The sequence below is a fragment of the Equus caballus genome, chromosome 28 (assembly GCF_041296265.1).
Source record: "Equus caballus isolate H_3958 breed thoroughbred chromosome 28, TB-T2T, whole genome shotgun sequence".
In the NCBI taxonomy this organism is placed as follows: domain Eukaryota; kingdom Metazoa; phylum Chordata; class Mammalia; order Perissodactyla; family Equidae; genus Equus; species Equus caballus.
The window spans coordinates 43,801,947-43,818,621 of record NC_091711.1 but is presented as its reverse complement, the minus strand read 5'-3'; the positions used below and the strand labels follow the sequence as shown (position 1 = coordinate 43,818,621).

Sequence of the window (16,675 nt, the reverse complement as noted above, 5' to 3'; positions counted from 1 at the left end):
CTGTGTCTTTTTATTGGAGAGTTCAATCCGTTTACATTGAGGGTGAGTATTGATGCACAAGGGCTTAATGCTGTCATTCTGTTGCTCATTTTCTGGTTTTCCTGTGTTTCCTTTGTTTCTCATCCTGTGTGTTTTAGCCTACCCATTGACTTCTGAAATTTCTTATGCTGGCTATCTTAGATTTTTCCTTATTTATGTTTTGTGTCTCTGTTCTGTTTTTTAGTTTAGTGGCTACCCTGAAATTTGTATTCAGAATCTCGTGTATAACATAGTCCATTTTCTGGTGGTCTCTTACTTCCTTAGCCTAGACTGTTTCAGTACCTTCCTCCTCCCCTCCTAATTTATTATTTTCATCTCTTATTCCAACTTGTGTTGTGAGTTTGTGGTTAGATTATAAGATTGTCTTTGCTTTGGTGATTTCCTTCCCTTTATCCTAATGCTATAGTTGAATATTTGCTATCCTATTCAGATTCTATTTGTCTCCCTACTCTGTGTTTTGTGACTGCTTTCTCCCTTTTTTTCTTTTTTCAGGTATGAGAGCCTTCTTGAGGATTTCTTGCAGTGGAGGTGATGTGACTACGAAGTCCCTTAGCTTTTGTTTGTCTGGAAAAGATTTAATTTCTCCCTCATATCTGAAGGATATTTTTGCTGCATAGAGTATTCTTGGCTGAAGATTTTTATCCTTTAAAGTTTTGAATATGTCACTCCAATCTCTCCTAGCTTGTAAGGTCTCTGTAGAGATATCTGCTGAAAGTCTGATGGGGGTTCCTTTGTAGGTTATTTTCTTCTCCCTTGCTACCCTGAGTATTCTTTCTTTGTCCTTCATTTTTGCCATTTTTACTACTATGTGCCTTGCAATAGGTCTTTTTACATTGACAATTCTAGGAGATCTGAAAGCTTCCTCCACACACATTTCTCTCTCAATCCCTAGATTTGGGAAGTTCTCTTCTATTATTTCGTTGAGCACACTTTCTGCTCCATTTTCCTTTTCCACACCCTCAGGAATTCCGATGATTCTTAAGTTGCATTTTCTCATTGAGTCAGCTATTTCTCTGAGATTTTCTTCAGTTTTTTAAATTCTTAGCTCTCTTTCTTCCTCTGTCTGGAGCCATTCAGCCTGTCTATCTTCGATTATGCTAATTTGCTCCTCTATGGTGTCTACATGGGCATTCAGGGAATCTGTATTCTGTTTTATCTGATCCATTGTATTTTTCATCTCTAGTATTTCTAATTGATTCTTGTTTATAATTTCAAGCTCTTTGTGAAGTAACTCCAGAACTCATTGACTTGTTTCTCTATATTTCCCTTTACCTCATTGAATATTTTGAGGATGGCTATTTTGAACTCATCTTCACTTAGTTTACCCATTTCCAAGCCCTGAGGACCTACGTCTGTATTTTTATTGTTTTCATTTTGGACTGGACCTTTTATAAATTGCTGGACGGTAGAGGAGCGGTTTTTGAGCATGATGCTATTATTCTGCTGCAGTTACAGCCTGTCACCACTAGATGGGGGTCGAGAGCCGTGCGTTCTGAGCCCTCCACCTTCAGCCGCAATGGCGGCACGCAGCGGGGGTTCGGGGAGGAGGGGCACTTTCACTCATGCTGACCTGTATTAGATCAGCTTTCGCTTTCTGATCTCCCGAGGCCCTGGCTTGCTGGGGTTCCCCCAAGTGAAAGCTTTCCCCTGTTAGAGGGTTTCCCCTGCATTGGCGGTGGGAGTCCTGGATGACCCCCAAGGATGCATCGCCCCTCCTCCTCTCCTTCCCGCACCCGCAGCAGTGATCCCAGTCTCTAGGGGAGGGAGAAAAGTTCTCTCCTACCCCGTTCCAGCTCCTCCAAGGCTGGCTCCAGCCTCTCTGCCTTCCGTCGTTTGGCTGGTGTGGGTCTCTGACTATTTCTGTTATTAGGATTTTTTTTTTTTTGGTTGGAAAGCAGTTGCTCTTTTTAGTGGTAATTTGGAGAGGAGAGTGTCCCAGGTGAGCTCATGCTGCCATGTTGCTGACGTCACCCCCCTAGAAAATATCTTTTAAACACAGAAGAAGGCATTAACAGAGGAACTGAGGAAGAAAAACTTATATAAGACATACATAAAACAAATAGCAAAAGAACAGAAGTTAAATCCTTATCACTAATTACATTAAATGTAAATGGATTAAACTTGCCAATTAAAAGTCAGAGACTGGTAGAATATATTTTTAAAAACATGATACCACTGTATACTATCTAAAAAAGACTCACTTGAGCCGCCAAGACACAAGTAGGTTAAAAATGAAAGAATGATAAAAGATATTCCATCAAACAGTAACCAAAAGAGAACTGGAGTGGCTATAACAATATCAGAAAAAAATAGACTTTAAGACAAAAATTATTACAAGAAAAAAAGAGGAATATTATATAATGATAAAAGGGCCAATAATCAAAAAAGGCTTAGCAATTATAAATATGGATGCACCTAACAAAAGTCAACTAGACCTAATATATAAGGACACTCCACCTACAAAGCTAGAATATACATTTTTCTCAAGTGCACATGCAACATTCTCCGGGACAGACCATATGTTAGGCCAGAAAACAAGTCTCACTAAATTTACAAAGACTGCAATCATACAGAGTATCTTTTCAGACCACAATGGAATGAAATTGGAAATAATAAGAGAATGAAATCTGTCAAATTAACAAGTATGTGGAAATTAAATAACACACTCTTAAATGACCAGTGGGTCAAAGAAGAAACATAAGTGAATTTAGAAAATACTTCAAGATGAATGAAATGAAAACACACATACCAAACCTTTGAGAGACAGCAAAAGCAGCACTTAGGAGAGAAATTTATAGCTTTAATGCCTACATTTTAAAAAAGAGATTTCAAATCAATAATCTAACCTTCCATCTTAGGGAACTAGAAAAGCAAGAGCAAACTAAACCCAAAGCTATCAGAAGGAAGGAAATAATAAAGATTATAGTAGAGATAAATGAAATAAAGTATAGAAAAACAATAGAGAGGATCAATGAAACCAAAAGTTAATTATTTGAGAAAATCAACAAAATTGACCAAAATTTCACTAGACTGACCAAGAAAAAAAGAGAGAAAACCCAAATTACTAAAATTAAGAATAAAAGTGGGGACATTATCTCAGACTTTACAGAAATAAAAAGGATTATAAGAGAATATATGAACAATAATATGCCACCAAATTTGATAACCTAGATGAAATGGAAATATTCCTAGAAACAAACTACCAAAATTGACTAAAGAAGAAATAAAATCTGAATAAACCTCTAACAAGTAAAGAGATTGAATAAATAATTTAAAACTTCCAATAAGAAAAGCCCAAGATCAGATGGCTTTATTGGAATATTCTCCAGACATTTAAAGAACTAACACCAGCCCTTCTCAAACTCTTTCAAACACTTCCTAACTGTTGGAACACTTCCTAACTCATTCTATGAGCCAGTATTACCCTCATACCAAAGCCAAACAAAGGAATCACAACAAAAGAAAACTAGAGAACAATATCTCATAAATATAGATGCAAAAATACTCAACAAAATAGTAAGTAACCAAATCCAGCAGCATATTAAACAGATTATATGACAAGTGAGATTTATGCTAGAAATGCAAGGGAGGTTCGACATATGAAAATCAATCAATAGTATGGTAATTAATTAATTACTATGGTAATACACAATGTTAATAGAATGAAAAAATGCATTTGACAAAATCCAACACTGTTTTATGGTTAAAAAAAAATTAACAAACTAGGAATATTGGGAACTTCCTCAACCTGATAAAGGGCATTTATTAAAAACCCACAGGTAACATCATACTTAATTTTGAAAAACTAAAAGCTTTCCATCTAAGATCAGGAACAAGTCAAGGATTTCTGTTCTTGCCACTTCTGTTCAATACTGTACGTGAGGTTTTAGCCAGGGCAAATAGGCAAGAACAAGAAATAAAATGCATCCTTCATTGGAAAAGTAGTAAAACTATCTCTATTTGAAGATGACATGCTCTCATACATAGAAAATCCTAAAGAACACACACATATACATACACACACAACTAGAGATAATTGAGTTCAGCAAAGGTGTAGGATACAAGAGCAACATACAAAATTCAGTTATATTTTTCATACACTAGCAAGTATCAGTCAAAATGAAATTAAGAAAACAATTGCATTGATATTTGTATCCAAAAGAATAAAAGACTCAGAAATAAATTTAACCAAGGAGATATAAGACCTGTACACTGTCAACTACAAAACACTGCTGAAAAATTTTAAAGACCTACATAAATGAAAAGATATCCTATGTTTACAGATTGAAAAAATCAATATTAAGATGGCAATGCTTCCCCCAAATGATATACAGATTCAACAAAATTGCTATCAAAATTCTAACTGCTTTTCTGCAGAAATGGAAAAACTGATCCTGAAATTCACATGGAATTGCAAGAGATCCCAAATAGCCAAAATAATCTTGAAAAAGAAGAACAAAGTTGCAGGACTCATACTTCCTGATTTCAAAAGTTACTAAAAGCTGCAATAATCAAATGGGGTGGTATTGGTATAAGGATAGACATATAGATCAACAGAATAGAATTGAAAGTCAAGAAATAAACTCAAACATCTATGGTCAATTGATTTTTGACAAAGGTTCCAAGACCATTCAACAAGGAAGAATAGTCTCTTCAACAAATGGTGGTGGGACAGCTTGATAATCACACGCAAAAGAAGGAATCTGGACCCCTACCTCACACCATATACAGAAATAAATTCAAAATGGATCAAAGGCCTAAAGGTAAAAGCTAAAACTATCAGAAGGAAACATGGATGTAAAACTTAATGACCTTGTATTAGGCAACTGTTTCTTAAATATGACACCAAAAGCACAAGTAACAAAAGAAAAAATAGATAAACTGGACTTCATCAAAATTAGAAACTTTTGTGGATTAAAGGACACTGTAAAGAAATTGAAAAGACAACCCAAAGAGTGGGAAAAATATCTGAAAATCTTATATCTGACAAGGGTTTAATATCTAGAATATATAAAAAATACATACAACTCAACAACAAAAAGACGAACAACCCAATTTAAAAATAGGCATAGGACTTCAATAGACATTTCTCCAAAGCAAATAAATAATGGCCAATAAGCATATGAATAATGCTCAACATCGTTTGCCTCTAGGGAAACACAAATCAAAATCATGGTACTTCACAACAACTAGATGGCTATGATTACCTTTTAAAATGGAAAATAACAAATGCTGGCAAAGATTTGTAAATGTAAAGTGGTGCGGCTGCTGTGGAAAACAGTCTGGCAGTTCCTCAAAAAGTTAAACATAGAATTACCATATGGTCCAGCAATTCCACTCTTACGTATATACCCAAGAGAAATGAAAACACATGTCTACACAAAGACTTGTACACAAATGTACATAGCAGCATTATACATAACAGTCAAAAAGTGGAAACAATCCAATTGATGAATGGACATACAACTTTGGTATACCCATACAATGGAATACTATTCAGCCATAAAAAGGAATGATACATGCTACAATATGGATGAAGCTTGAAAACATTATGCTAAGTAAAAGTCAGACACAAAAAGCCACATATTCTATAAGCCCATTTATATGAGATGTCCAGAACAGGCAAATCCATAGAGGGAGAAAGCCAACTGATTGAAGGACGTCAGGAGCTCGGTTGAGTGAAGAATGAGGAGTGACTGCATAACGGGTACATGGTTTCTTTTGGGGTGATGAAGGTGTTCTGAAACTAGGTGATGATGACAGTTGCATGATATTGTGAATATAAAAAGTTAATTGTACACCTTAAAATGACAAATTTTGTAATGTGAATTTTACCTCAATAAAAAAGTGGGTTTATAGTTTAAGTGTGAAACCTCAATAAGTAATTTAATTTAAAAGACCGTGAAGAAAGTATCCCCTGAGTTTGGTAACTCACTGGATCTGGGAGACAAAAAGATCGTGAGAAATCCAGGTGACTTTTGCCTCCAAAGAAATAGGGGAATCAGAAAACAAAGTTTATTGGGGAGTGGGGACATAAATTTGGCTCTAGACATGTTGAAATGTTCAGGAGGTAGGAGTACTCTTGAATTTCTTTCTGACAAATGCTTGGGTCGGCATCTTCTACCCAGGGTTTCTCAATCTTGGCACATTTGGGTTGGATAATTATTTGTTGTTGGGAGGCTGTGCTGTGCACTGTAGATCGTTTAGCAGCAGCCCTAGCCTCTACCCACCAAATACCAGCAGTAACCACACTAATCGTGAAAATCAGAAGTGTCTCCTGGGGGCAAACTCGTCCCAGACTGAGAACCACTGTCCTACAAGGATGGCATATTGATTGCAAAAATTCAATGAAAGCATAGTACAGTGAAACAAAGAATGAATTTTCACCATGTTGGTAAATGTTATAATGTAGAAACAACAGATTTTTAAGAAAGGGGTAAAAACTGTATAAAAAATTTCACAGCACCATTCAGCTAAGGCTATCAAATACTATCCCGCCTCCAACACTAACTAGAACCTCAGGCAAAAGTTCAAGTTCCAATAGTTAATCATCTGAATCTGAGTTAATGTCCATATGATTCATTAAGCCCTAACTAAGTGCCAGATACTAAATATGCAAAGATTTTGCATACTTTTTATTTACAACTTGTAAGTAGGTTCCTAACTAAAGAGAAATGGTTCTGATATTTGAACCCTCCATCAAAAGATGAACAACTTACAATTCAACTATATGCTGTCCACAAGAGACTCACTCCAGATCTAAGGACACACAGGCTAAAAGCGAAAAGATGGAAAAAGATATTCCACGCAAATGGTGACCAAAAGAGAGTAAGAGTGGCTCTCCTAATAATATCAGACAAAACAGACTTTAAATTTTTTTTACAGAAATCTGTTATAAGAGACAAAGGAAGACAGTATATAGTGATCAAAAGGTCAATTTACCAATAAAATAGAACGGTTATAAATATTTATACAACCAACTTCAGAGCTCCTAAATATATAAATTATACTTTGACACAATTAAAGAGAGAAACAGAAAGTAACACAATAATAGTAGGAGACATCAACACTCCCACTTTTAATAATGGATAGAACAACCAGACAGAAGATCAATAAAGAAATAGAGGAACTGAACAACACTGTAGACCAATTGGACCTAACAGACATATACAGAACACTCCACCCAATAACATAATATACATTGTTCTCAAGTGCACATGGAACATTCTCCAGGATACAGTACATGTTAGGCCACAAAACAAGTCTTAACAAATTCGATTATATTAAAATCATCTAAAGCATCTTTTCTGATCACAATGGAATGAAAACTAGAAATCAACAGCACAAGGAAAACTGGAAAATCCACAAACATGTGGAAATTAAACAAAATATTCAGGGCTGGCCCCATGGGTGAGTGGTTAAGTTTGTGCACTCCGCTTCAGCAGCCCAGGGTTTCACCGGTTTGGATCCCAGGTGCAGACATGGCACCTTTCTGAGGCAGCATCCCACATAGCACAACTAGAGGCACTCACAACTGGAATATACAACCATGTACTAGGGGGCTTTGGGAAGAAAAAAATAGAAGAAGAAGATTGACAACAGTTGTTAGCTCAGGTGCCAATCTTTAAAAAAAAGAGAGAAAAAAATACATAAAGAAAACTATAAAAGATAAACAAATAAACAAAACATTCTTATATAACCAATGTATCAAAGAAGAAGTCACAAGGGAAATTAAAAAAATACCTTGAGACAAATGAAAATGAAAACACAACATGCCAAAACTATGGGATGTGGCAAAAGCAGTGTTAAGAGGGAATTTTATAGCTGTAACTCTATACATTAAAAGAGAAGAAAGATCTCAAATCAACAACCTAACTTTACACCTCATGAAACTAAAGAACAAACTAAACCCAAAGCTAGCAGAAGGAAAGCAATAAAGGTTAGAGCAGACATAAACAAAAGGGAGAACAGAAAAGCAATAGAAAAAAAATCAGTGAAACTAAGAGCTGGTTTTTTGGAAAGATCAACAAAATTGACAAACCCTCAGCTACACTATTAAAAAAGGAGATGACTCAACTAAAATCAGCAATGAAAGAGAGGATATTACAACTGAAATCACAGAAATAAAACAGATTACATAAGAATACTATGAACAAATGTATGCCAACAAATTGGATAACCTAGAAGAAATGGATAAATTCCTAGGAACACACAACCTACCAAAACTAAATCATGAAGAAATACAAAACCTGAACAGACCAATAACAAGTAAGGAGATTACATCAGTAATCAAAAACTTCCCAATGAAGAAAAGCCCAGGATCAGATGGCTTCACTGGAGAATTCATCAAACATTTAAAGAAAACTTAACACTAATCCTCCTGAAAATCTTCCCAAAAACTGAAGAAGAGGGAACATTTCCAAGATCGTTCTATCAGGCCAGCATTACCCTGATATCAAATCCAGAAAAAGACACTACAAAACAAGAAAACTACAGACCAATAACCCTGAAAAATACTGATGCAAAAATCCTCAACAAAATACTAGCAAATTGATTATTAACAGCACATTAAAAGGATTATACACAATGATCAAGTGGGATTCATTCCTGAAATGCAAGGATGGTTCAACATATAAAAATCAATCAATGCAATAAAAATAAAACTACTATATCATCCAGCAATCCCACTTCTTGGTATATATCCAAAGGAAATGAAAACAGGATACCAATGAGATATCTGCACTCCTATGTTCACTGCAGCATTACTCACAATAGCCAAGATATGGAAACAACCAAAGTGTCCATCAACAGATGAATGGATAAAGAAGATGTGGTATATATATATATGTGTGTATACAATGGAATTATTCAGTCATGAGAAAGAAGGAAATCCTGTCGATGCTACAACATGGATGAACCTTAAGGACATCATGATAAGTGAAATAATCCAGAGAAAGATAAATATTGTATGATCTCACTTGTATGTGGAGTCAAAAAAAAAAAAAAGTTAAATGCATAGAAGCAGGGAGTAGAATGGTGGTTAACAGGAGCTGGAGGGGGGCAACAGGGAATGGGGAGGTGTTGGTCAAAGGGTACAAATTTGTAGTTATGTAGGATCAATAAGTCTAGAGATCTAATGTACAGGCATAATTACTATACTTAATACTGTATTGAACACTGGAAATATGATGAGAGTAGATTTCAGACACACTCATCTCACCAAAAAAAATGGTTATGTGAGAAGATACATTAATTATCTTGACTATAATAATCATTTCACTATCTATATGTATATCAAATCACCATGTTGTATATCTTAAATATACACAATTTTAACTCTTTTAAAAATGGTTAAGATGATAAATTTTATTTTTTACCACACACAAAAAAATGAACAATTTAGTAAAAAATGGAGAAAATTTATGAACCAAGAAAATTTACCAAAGACATATAAATAGCCAATAACCATATGAAAAACTAAGCTCACTAGCAATAAAAAAAATTTTTTAAAGATTCCATTATTTACTTATCAGACTGGCAGAGTTATCAAAGACTAACACCAGATGTTGCCAAAGGTGTGGTGAAATGGGCACTCAGAGTATTGAGAGGAACATAAATTGATATAATGCTGTAGATTGATTTTGCAAAAAAATATATTTCTATATATAGCTATATATTTTAAAGTACTTTTGACAAGAATTTTTGTATTTTTTAAAATATATTTTAATCTTTTTTTTAAGTCTATGCCCTTGAGGCCAGCCCAGTGGCCGAGTGGTTAAAGTTCCACACACTCCATTTCAGCACCCCATGTTTGCAGGTTCAGAACCCAGGCTCTGACCTACTCCACTCATCAGCCATGCTGTGGTGGCCACCCACATACAAAATATAGGAAGACTGGCACAGATGTTAGCTCAGGGCTAATGCTCCTCAAGCAAAAAAAGATGCAGATTTTTTAGGCAAATCTCAGGACAAATCTTCCTCACCAAAAAACCAACCAACCAACAAATAAAGTCTATGGCCTCTGATCCCACAATTCCACTCTCAGGAACAAATCCCAAAGAAACGTTTTGACAAGTGGGCAAAAATAAGTTTTCACAGTAATCAAAAACCTCCCCAAAAATAAAAGTCCAGGACCAAACAGCTTCTGTGCAGAATTCTACCAAACATTCAAAGAAGATTTAATACTTATCTTTCTCAAACTATTCCAGAAAATTGAGGAAGATGGAGCACTTCCTAACACATTCTATGAAGCCAACATCACCCTGATCCCAAAACCAGACAAGGACAACACAAAGAAGGGAAACTACAGCCCAATATCACTGATGAAACACAGATGCAAAAATCCTCAACAAAAATCCAGCAAACCAAATACAGCAATACATTAAAAAGATCATACACTGTGATCAAGTGGGATTTATACCAGGGACACAGGGATGGTTTAACATCCACAAGTCAATCAATGTGATACACCACATTAACAAAATGAGAAACAAAAACCACATGTTCATCTCAATAGATGCAGAGAAAGCATTTGACAAGATCCAACATCCATTTATGATTTAAAAAACTCTCAATAAAATGGGTATAGAAGGAAAGTACCTCAACATAATAAAGGCTATATATGACAAACCCACAGCCAACATCATTCTCAATGGACAAACACTGAAAGCCACCCCTCTGAGAACAGGAACAACACAAGAGTGTCCACTCTCACCACTGTTATTCGGCACAGTACTGGAGGTTTTGGCCAGAGCAATTAGGCAGGAAAAAGAAATAAAAAGAATCCAAATAGGCAATGAAGAAGTGAAACTCTTGCTGTTTGCAGACGGCATGATCTTATATATAGAAAACCCCAAAGAACCCATTAGAAAACTATTAGAAATAATCAACAACTACAGCAAAGTTGCAGGGTATAAAATCAACATACATAAATCAGTAGCATTTCTATATGCTAACAATGAACTAACAGAAAAAGATCTCAAGAACTCAATCCCATTCACAATCGCAACAAAAAGAATAAAATACCTTGGGGTAAATTTAACCAAGGAAGTGAAAGACCTATACAATGAAAACTACAAGACTTTCCTGAAAGAAACTGATGACAACATAAAGAGATGGAAAGACATTCCATGCACATGGATTGGAAGAATAAACATAGTTAAAATGTCCATACTACCTAAAGCAATCTACAGATTCAATGCCATCCCAATCAGAATCCCAATGACATCCTTTACAGAAATAGAACAAAGAATCCTAAAATTCATATGGGGCAACAAAAGACCCCGAATTGCTAAAGCAATCCTGAGGAAAAAGAAGAAAGCTGGAGGCATCACAATCCCTGACTTCAAAACATACTACAAAGCTACAGTAATCAAAAGAGCATGGTACTGGTACAAAAACAGGTGCACAGATCAATGGGACAGAATTGAAAGCCCAGAAATAAAACCACACATCCATGGACAGCTAATCTTCGACAAAGGAGCTGAGGGCATACAATGGAGAAAAGGAAGTCTCTTCAACAAATGGTGCTGGGAAAACTGGACAGCCACATGGAAAAGAATGAAAATTGACCATTCTTTTTCACCATTCACAAAAATAAACTCAAAATGGATCAAAGACCTAAAGATACGACTTGAAACCATAAGGCTTCTAGAAGAAAACATAGGCAGTACACTCTTTGACATCAGTATCAAAAGGATCTTTTTGGACACCATGTCTTCTCAGAGAAGGGAAACAATAGAAAGATTAAACAAATGGGACCTCATGAGACTAAAGAGCTTCTTCAAGGCAAGGGAAAACAGGATTAGAACAAAAAAACAACCCAACAATTGGGAAAAAATATTTGCAAGTCATATATCCAAGAAAGGGTTAATCTCCATAATATATAAAGAACTCACACAACTCAACAACAAAAAATCAAACAACTCAATCAAAAACTGGGCAGGGAACATAGACAGACATTTCTCCAAAGAAAATACACGGATGGCCAATAGGCACATGAAAAGATGTTCATCATCACTGATCATCACAGAAACGCAAATCAAAACTACACTAAGCTATCACCTTATGCCCATTAGAAGGGCAAAAATAACCAAAACAAAAAGTAACAAATGTTGGGGAGGGTGTGGAGAAAAGGGAACGCTCATACACTGCTGGTGGGAATGCAAACTGGTGCAGCCACTATGGAAAACAGTATGGAGATTCCTCAAAAAATTAAAAATAGGAATACCATATGACCCAGTCATCCCACTACTGGGTATCTATCCAAAGAACATGAAATCAGCAATTCCAAAAGTCCTATGCACCCCTATGTTCATTGCAGCATTATTTACAATAGCCAAGATATGGAAGCAACCTAAGTGCCCATCAACAGATGATTGGATAAAGAAGATATGGTATATATATACAATACAATACTACTCAGCCATAAAAAAGGATAAAATCGTCCCATTCACAACAACATGGATGGACCTTGAGGGTATTATGTTAAGAGAAATAAGCCAGATAGAGAAAGACAATCTCTGTATGACTCCACTCATATCTGGAAGTTAAACATGTAGACAAAGAGAACAGATTAGTGGTTACCAGGGGAAAGTGGGTTAGGGGATGGGCACAAAGGGTGAAGTGGTGCACCTATGACATGACTGACAAACAATAATGTACAACTGAAATTTCACAAGGTTGTAAACTATCATGATCTGAATAAAAAGTAAAAAATACGTTTTCAAAAATGTTTACTGCAGCAATGTTTATAGCAATGACAAATTGAAACCAGAATATCCCAGATAGGGGCTTAAGTAAATATTTGCCCATACTGAATACCAGCCATTGAAAATAATGATGTAAATATTGATACTGGAATGCATTCCCAATATATTGGTAAATGAGGAAAGCAAGTTACAAAGTGCGGAGGGGGGAGGATTGTAAGTTTCCATAGGGGAAAGTACAGAAGGATACAGATGACAACATAAAAACCACTGGCTATTGGAATCTGGTGTAACTTAAATTTTTTTCCAGTTTTTCTACAATAAACGCATGGTATAATCTCCACAAGCTTTAGAATATGGGTTTAAAAAAAAACCTCAATGTCTTCCCTTTTTACCAGTAGAGTCCTGCCCATACATTTATGACTTCTCAGCTGAGATAAGAAAAAAGTCTCCACCAAACACAGCCAAGCTGTGATGAATTTCCCAAACCGTATTGCGAACAGGCAAGAGAAGTCAAAATATAACGAATCTACGCCCTTTCAACCTATTTCTTCAAAGTCGTCTCTATCCAGGAAGCAGAGCACCGACAGGGCCTTGTTTGACGAGGACAGAGACAGTTCTCTTCCTTTTGGAGGGACAGCTGGAGTAGAGAAGTTAATGCACCGTACCAAGTTCGGACCCAAATCAAAGCTCTCCCATATGCACTGGCCATACGATTTTAAGCAAATTCCTTCTGTTTCAGTTTTCCCACCTGTGAAATTAGGGACATCCTACCGACCCTCACTGTAGACAGAGCAGTTGCAAGTATAAAGCTCTTAGAACAGTGCTTGGCTATGTTAAGTATTCAAGAGCACGGAATGGACCCCATAAAGATAATTCAAAGGACCATAAAATCCGTGTTCCTGTTATAATTTTTTTTTTTCAAACATGCTTCATTCCCGTCTCCAACACACAAAGAGAAAAGCAGAGACATAAACCCATAGCCTGAGCGAGAAGACACCAAACAGCAGATTAGAAGGGGCCTCAGGGCACAGAGCCCCGGGCACACGGGCCACGGCGCTCCAGGCTGGCGCGCGCGGCCAGCAGGCACCCCAGCCGCGAAGCCGAACGAAGAAGCCGAGGTCCCCGGGGAGCAAGGCGGGACGCGCCGCCCCGGCGGCACGTGCAAGTCAGCCAAGACCATCTTCCGGGGAAGCAAGCGTGGAAGAAGCTCTGGACTTCAGCACTGGGTCCCGTCTTCCCGGATCTTCAGAGCGACCTAGGTGTGCTCGGTCTTCCCCGAGCACGGCACGGGGTTTCCGAGGCGCCCGACCGGGCGAGAGCGAAGAAAACGAGGACGCATCGGAGCCAGAGAGGAGCGCGATGAAGAACCGCGGGGACGCCGGGAGGGACCGCGGGAAACGGGGCTGGGGAGCGGAGGCGAGGCAGCCGGTGGGGCGGTGGAAGCGGCTGCTCCGACCGAGGGGAGGGGCAGCGGGTACGCCGCACAGCGACGGTGCGAGGCCGCGGCGGCGGCGTTCCCCCTCGGCTGCTCTTCTTCCGGTCCCCATCTTTTCCATAAAGTAAGAGCAGTCATCTACCTCCCTGGCTGGGGCGAAGACAGGGGGCTTTGGGAAGTGCTGAGGGCCAGAGGAGGCCGACAGTTCGGGATCTTTCCAGAATGATCCACACTCATGCCCCTACCTCCTCCCCGAAGCCCGGGACCCTGTTCCCGGGAGTGGGGGCAGGGAGCGCCCACGGCCCCCCGGCCGCCGTCGCCCCGCAAAACCCGCGCGCTCCCAACGGCAGCCGCACGCGACCCGAGTGGCGGGGCGACTCCATCGCCGCCAGGGCGCTGCCATCTTTCTGCCGAGGTGACACGAGCCTCTGGCCCAGCGCCGCCACCGCCACGCTCACTCACGCGGAGGAGCCATCCCGCCCTCACACGTGCGAGGCCCCGCCTCCGTCCGGACCGCCCGCGAGCAGGCGCGCGCCCTCATGGAGCGGAGGGAGTCGGCGGGACGCGCCCGGGAAAGGCGGGAAAGTGTCTGATTCGCTGAGAGTTTGCAAGCCGCCAGCTCTACCCCGTGGTGTCCTCCCTCCTCTGACCACATCCCAGGCTTCCCCTCAGGCACCTTTCGCCAAAAGGAACGACAACCCCGCTGCGGCTCTGGGTGTGGCTCTGGTTCACCGCCATCTCGCTCCCAGCCCCCTCCTGCCGCCCCCGAGATGGGAAGGGGGAGGGGGGCCTGCGCCAAGCCGTGGGGGGGCGGAGCTCTGAAGGGGAAGGCGGGGATTATGGCGCAAGGACGGGGAGTGAGTGAGAGGGCGAGGCGGCTGGTCACGTGGGAGGCAGCGGTCAGAGGGCCAGGCAGAGTAAGGGTCGAGACACGCCCCTCTTGGGGAAGGGGCGGGCCCAGGGGATGGACTCCGCCCCCAGAGCGCGGAGGTGTGGGTGATAGGTGAGTGGCCACGTCGACCTCCACTCGCCCTGTTGGCTCCTGCGTCGTCGTCCCGGCAGGCCTGCCCGGCTGTCCACGGGTGTGGCCTTGAATTGATCTTGTGAGAAATCAAAGTTAAAAGCAGGATTTTCTGGCGCTCTCCCTGGCCCTAGTCAGAGAACTCCTGCCCTTTGAAGAAAGAGTCCAGAAGGATTCCTCACCTCTCCTCAGGCCAGCAGAACTTTTTCCCGCTAGAGAAAGCCTGGAATAGGGCCGATTTCTCGTGAGGCAGCACCCAGCAATGGGTGCATGAGCTGGGTCACGAAGGGAGAGTCCGTGCCTGCTCCAAGATGGAGAGAGCCTGTGTCAGCCAGCGTCTGCCCTGCTTCCTCCAAAGGGTGATTGTGAGGATCTGGTGGGATACATTATACCGGAATTGCTTTGAAGACTAAAATATTGTCCATGTTCTTATCTCCTTTAAACTTCACAAATAGCACCAGAGAGCTTCAAACAAGGGGATGTTAACACCTTCTGGACTACTGTATTTCATCGAATTTGAGATGCTGTCAGTTATAAGATGCACCATTTTTAACTGTACACTAAGAAGAAAAGTTGGCAAATAAACTGGCATGTCATCAGTTGTAAGCTGTATTCTGATTTCAGAAACATATATATATATAAGTACAAGACTATAGAATAAATGAAATGCAATAGGAATGGTGTGAAGCAGAGGAAGGAGCACTGAGATCTGGTCCCCATCTTGCACTGGTTACTAAGTGTGCAACTTTGGACAAGACAGTTATCCTCTCTGGACTTCAGTTTCCCTATCTGTATGAAGGCATTGGACTAGAAGAACTCTTAGGTTTCTCTCAGCTGTGACATTTTAAGTTCACAAAACTGCTCTATCGCTCAAATCTTCTCACTTCTCTCCATCGTGGTGTGGCATTTCCACTCTAGTTCAGGCCCTCATCATTTTATTTGAATGACTCCAAGAACCTCCTGACTTACCTTGCTCCAGCCTTGAACCCCCACTGTTCATCTATACTGTGCACTCACCCTACAGAATATTGAGGTCCCAAACACAATTGCATATATGGTCATCACATTCAAATTCAGAGAAATAATGTACAAGTGAGAGGTGTGTTATTTGCTAGCTACAGAAGAGAGCAGGAACCTCAAGGAGAGGAAGGATTGCTTTAAGTTCAAAAAAGACAAGAGAGAAATGAATGCATTAAGTTTAAATTCTTAACTCTTATTCACTGTAAAATAGGCAGATCTCTAGGCAAGATGGGTCCACTGCTTTCATAGACTTGGTTTTTACGCCTTCTGGAAAGAAGAGGAAAAGCTACGAAAAATAAACATTGTTTTCCTTGAAAGAGACAGGCTACCCAGAGCACTGCATCCCTCAGGGTCAAGTGTGAGCTCCATCACTCATTCTGGATACAAAAGCCCAGGGAATAAGGACTGGGGTGCAACTTCATGCCAACTGAGGACAAGCTGACCTCACTA

At 39.7% G+C, this 16,675-nt stretch overlaps 1 protein-coding gene across 4 annotated transcripts in view; it reads right to left on the bottom strand.

Moving 5' to 3' along the window:
* WBP2NL (WBP2 N-terminal like) overlaps positions 1-15,043 on the bottom strand; it is a 42,535-nt gene extending 27,492 nt beyond the window's left edge. For 2 of the 4 annotated variants that reach the window (XM_023631051.2, XM_014736923.3), the window contains exon 1: positions 14,861-15,043. In XM_023631051.2, coding sequence (XP_023486819.2) covers positions 14,861-14,922 — 62 coding nt within the window. In that variant the 5' untranslated portion in view covers positions 14,923-15,043. Of the gene's footprint in view, positions 1-14,429; positions 14,700-14,860 lie in introns of those variants that run through there. The other 2 variants (XM_070253739.1, XM_070253740.1) reach the window with 2 other exon arrangements.
* Positions 15,044-16,675: the final 1,632 nt, after the last annotated feature.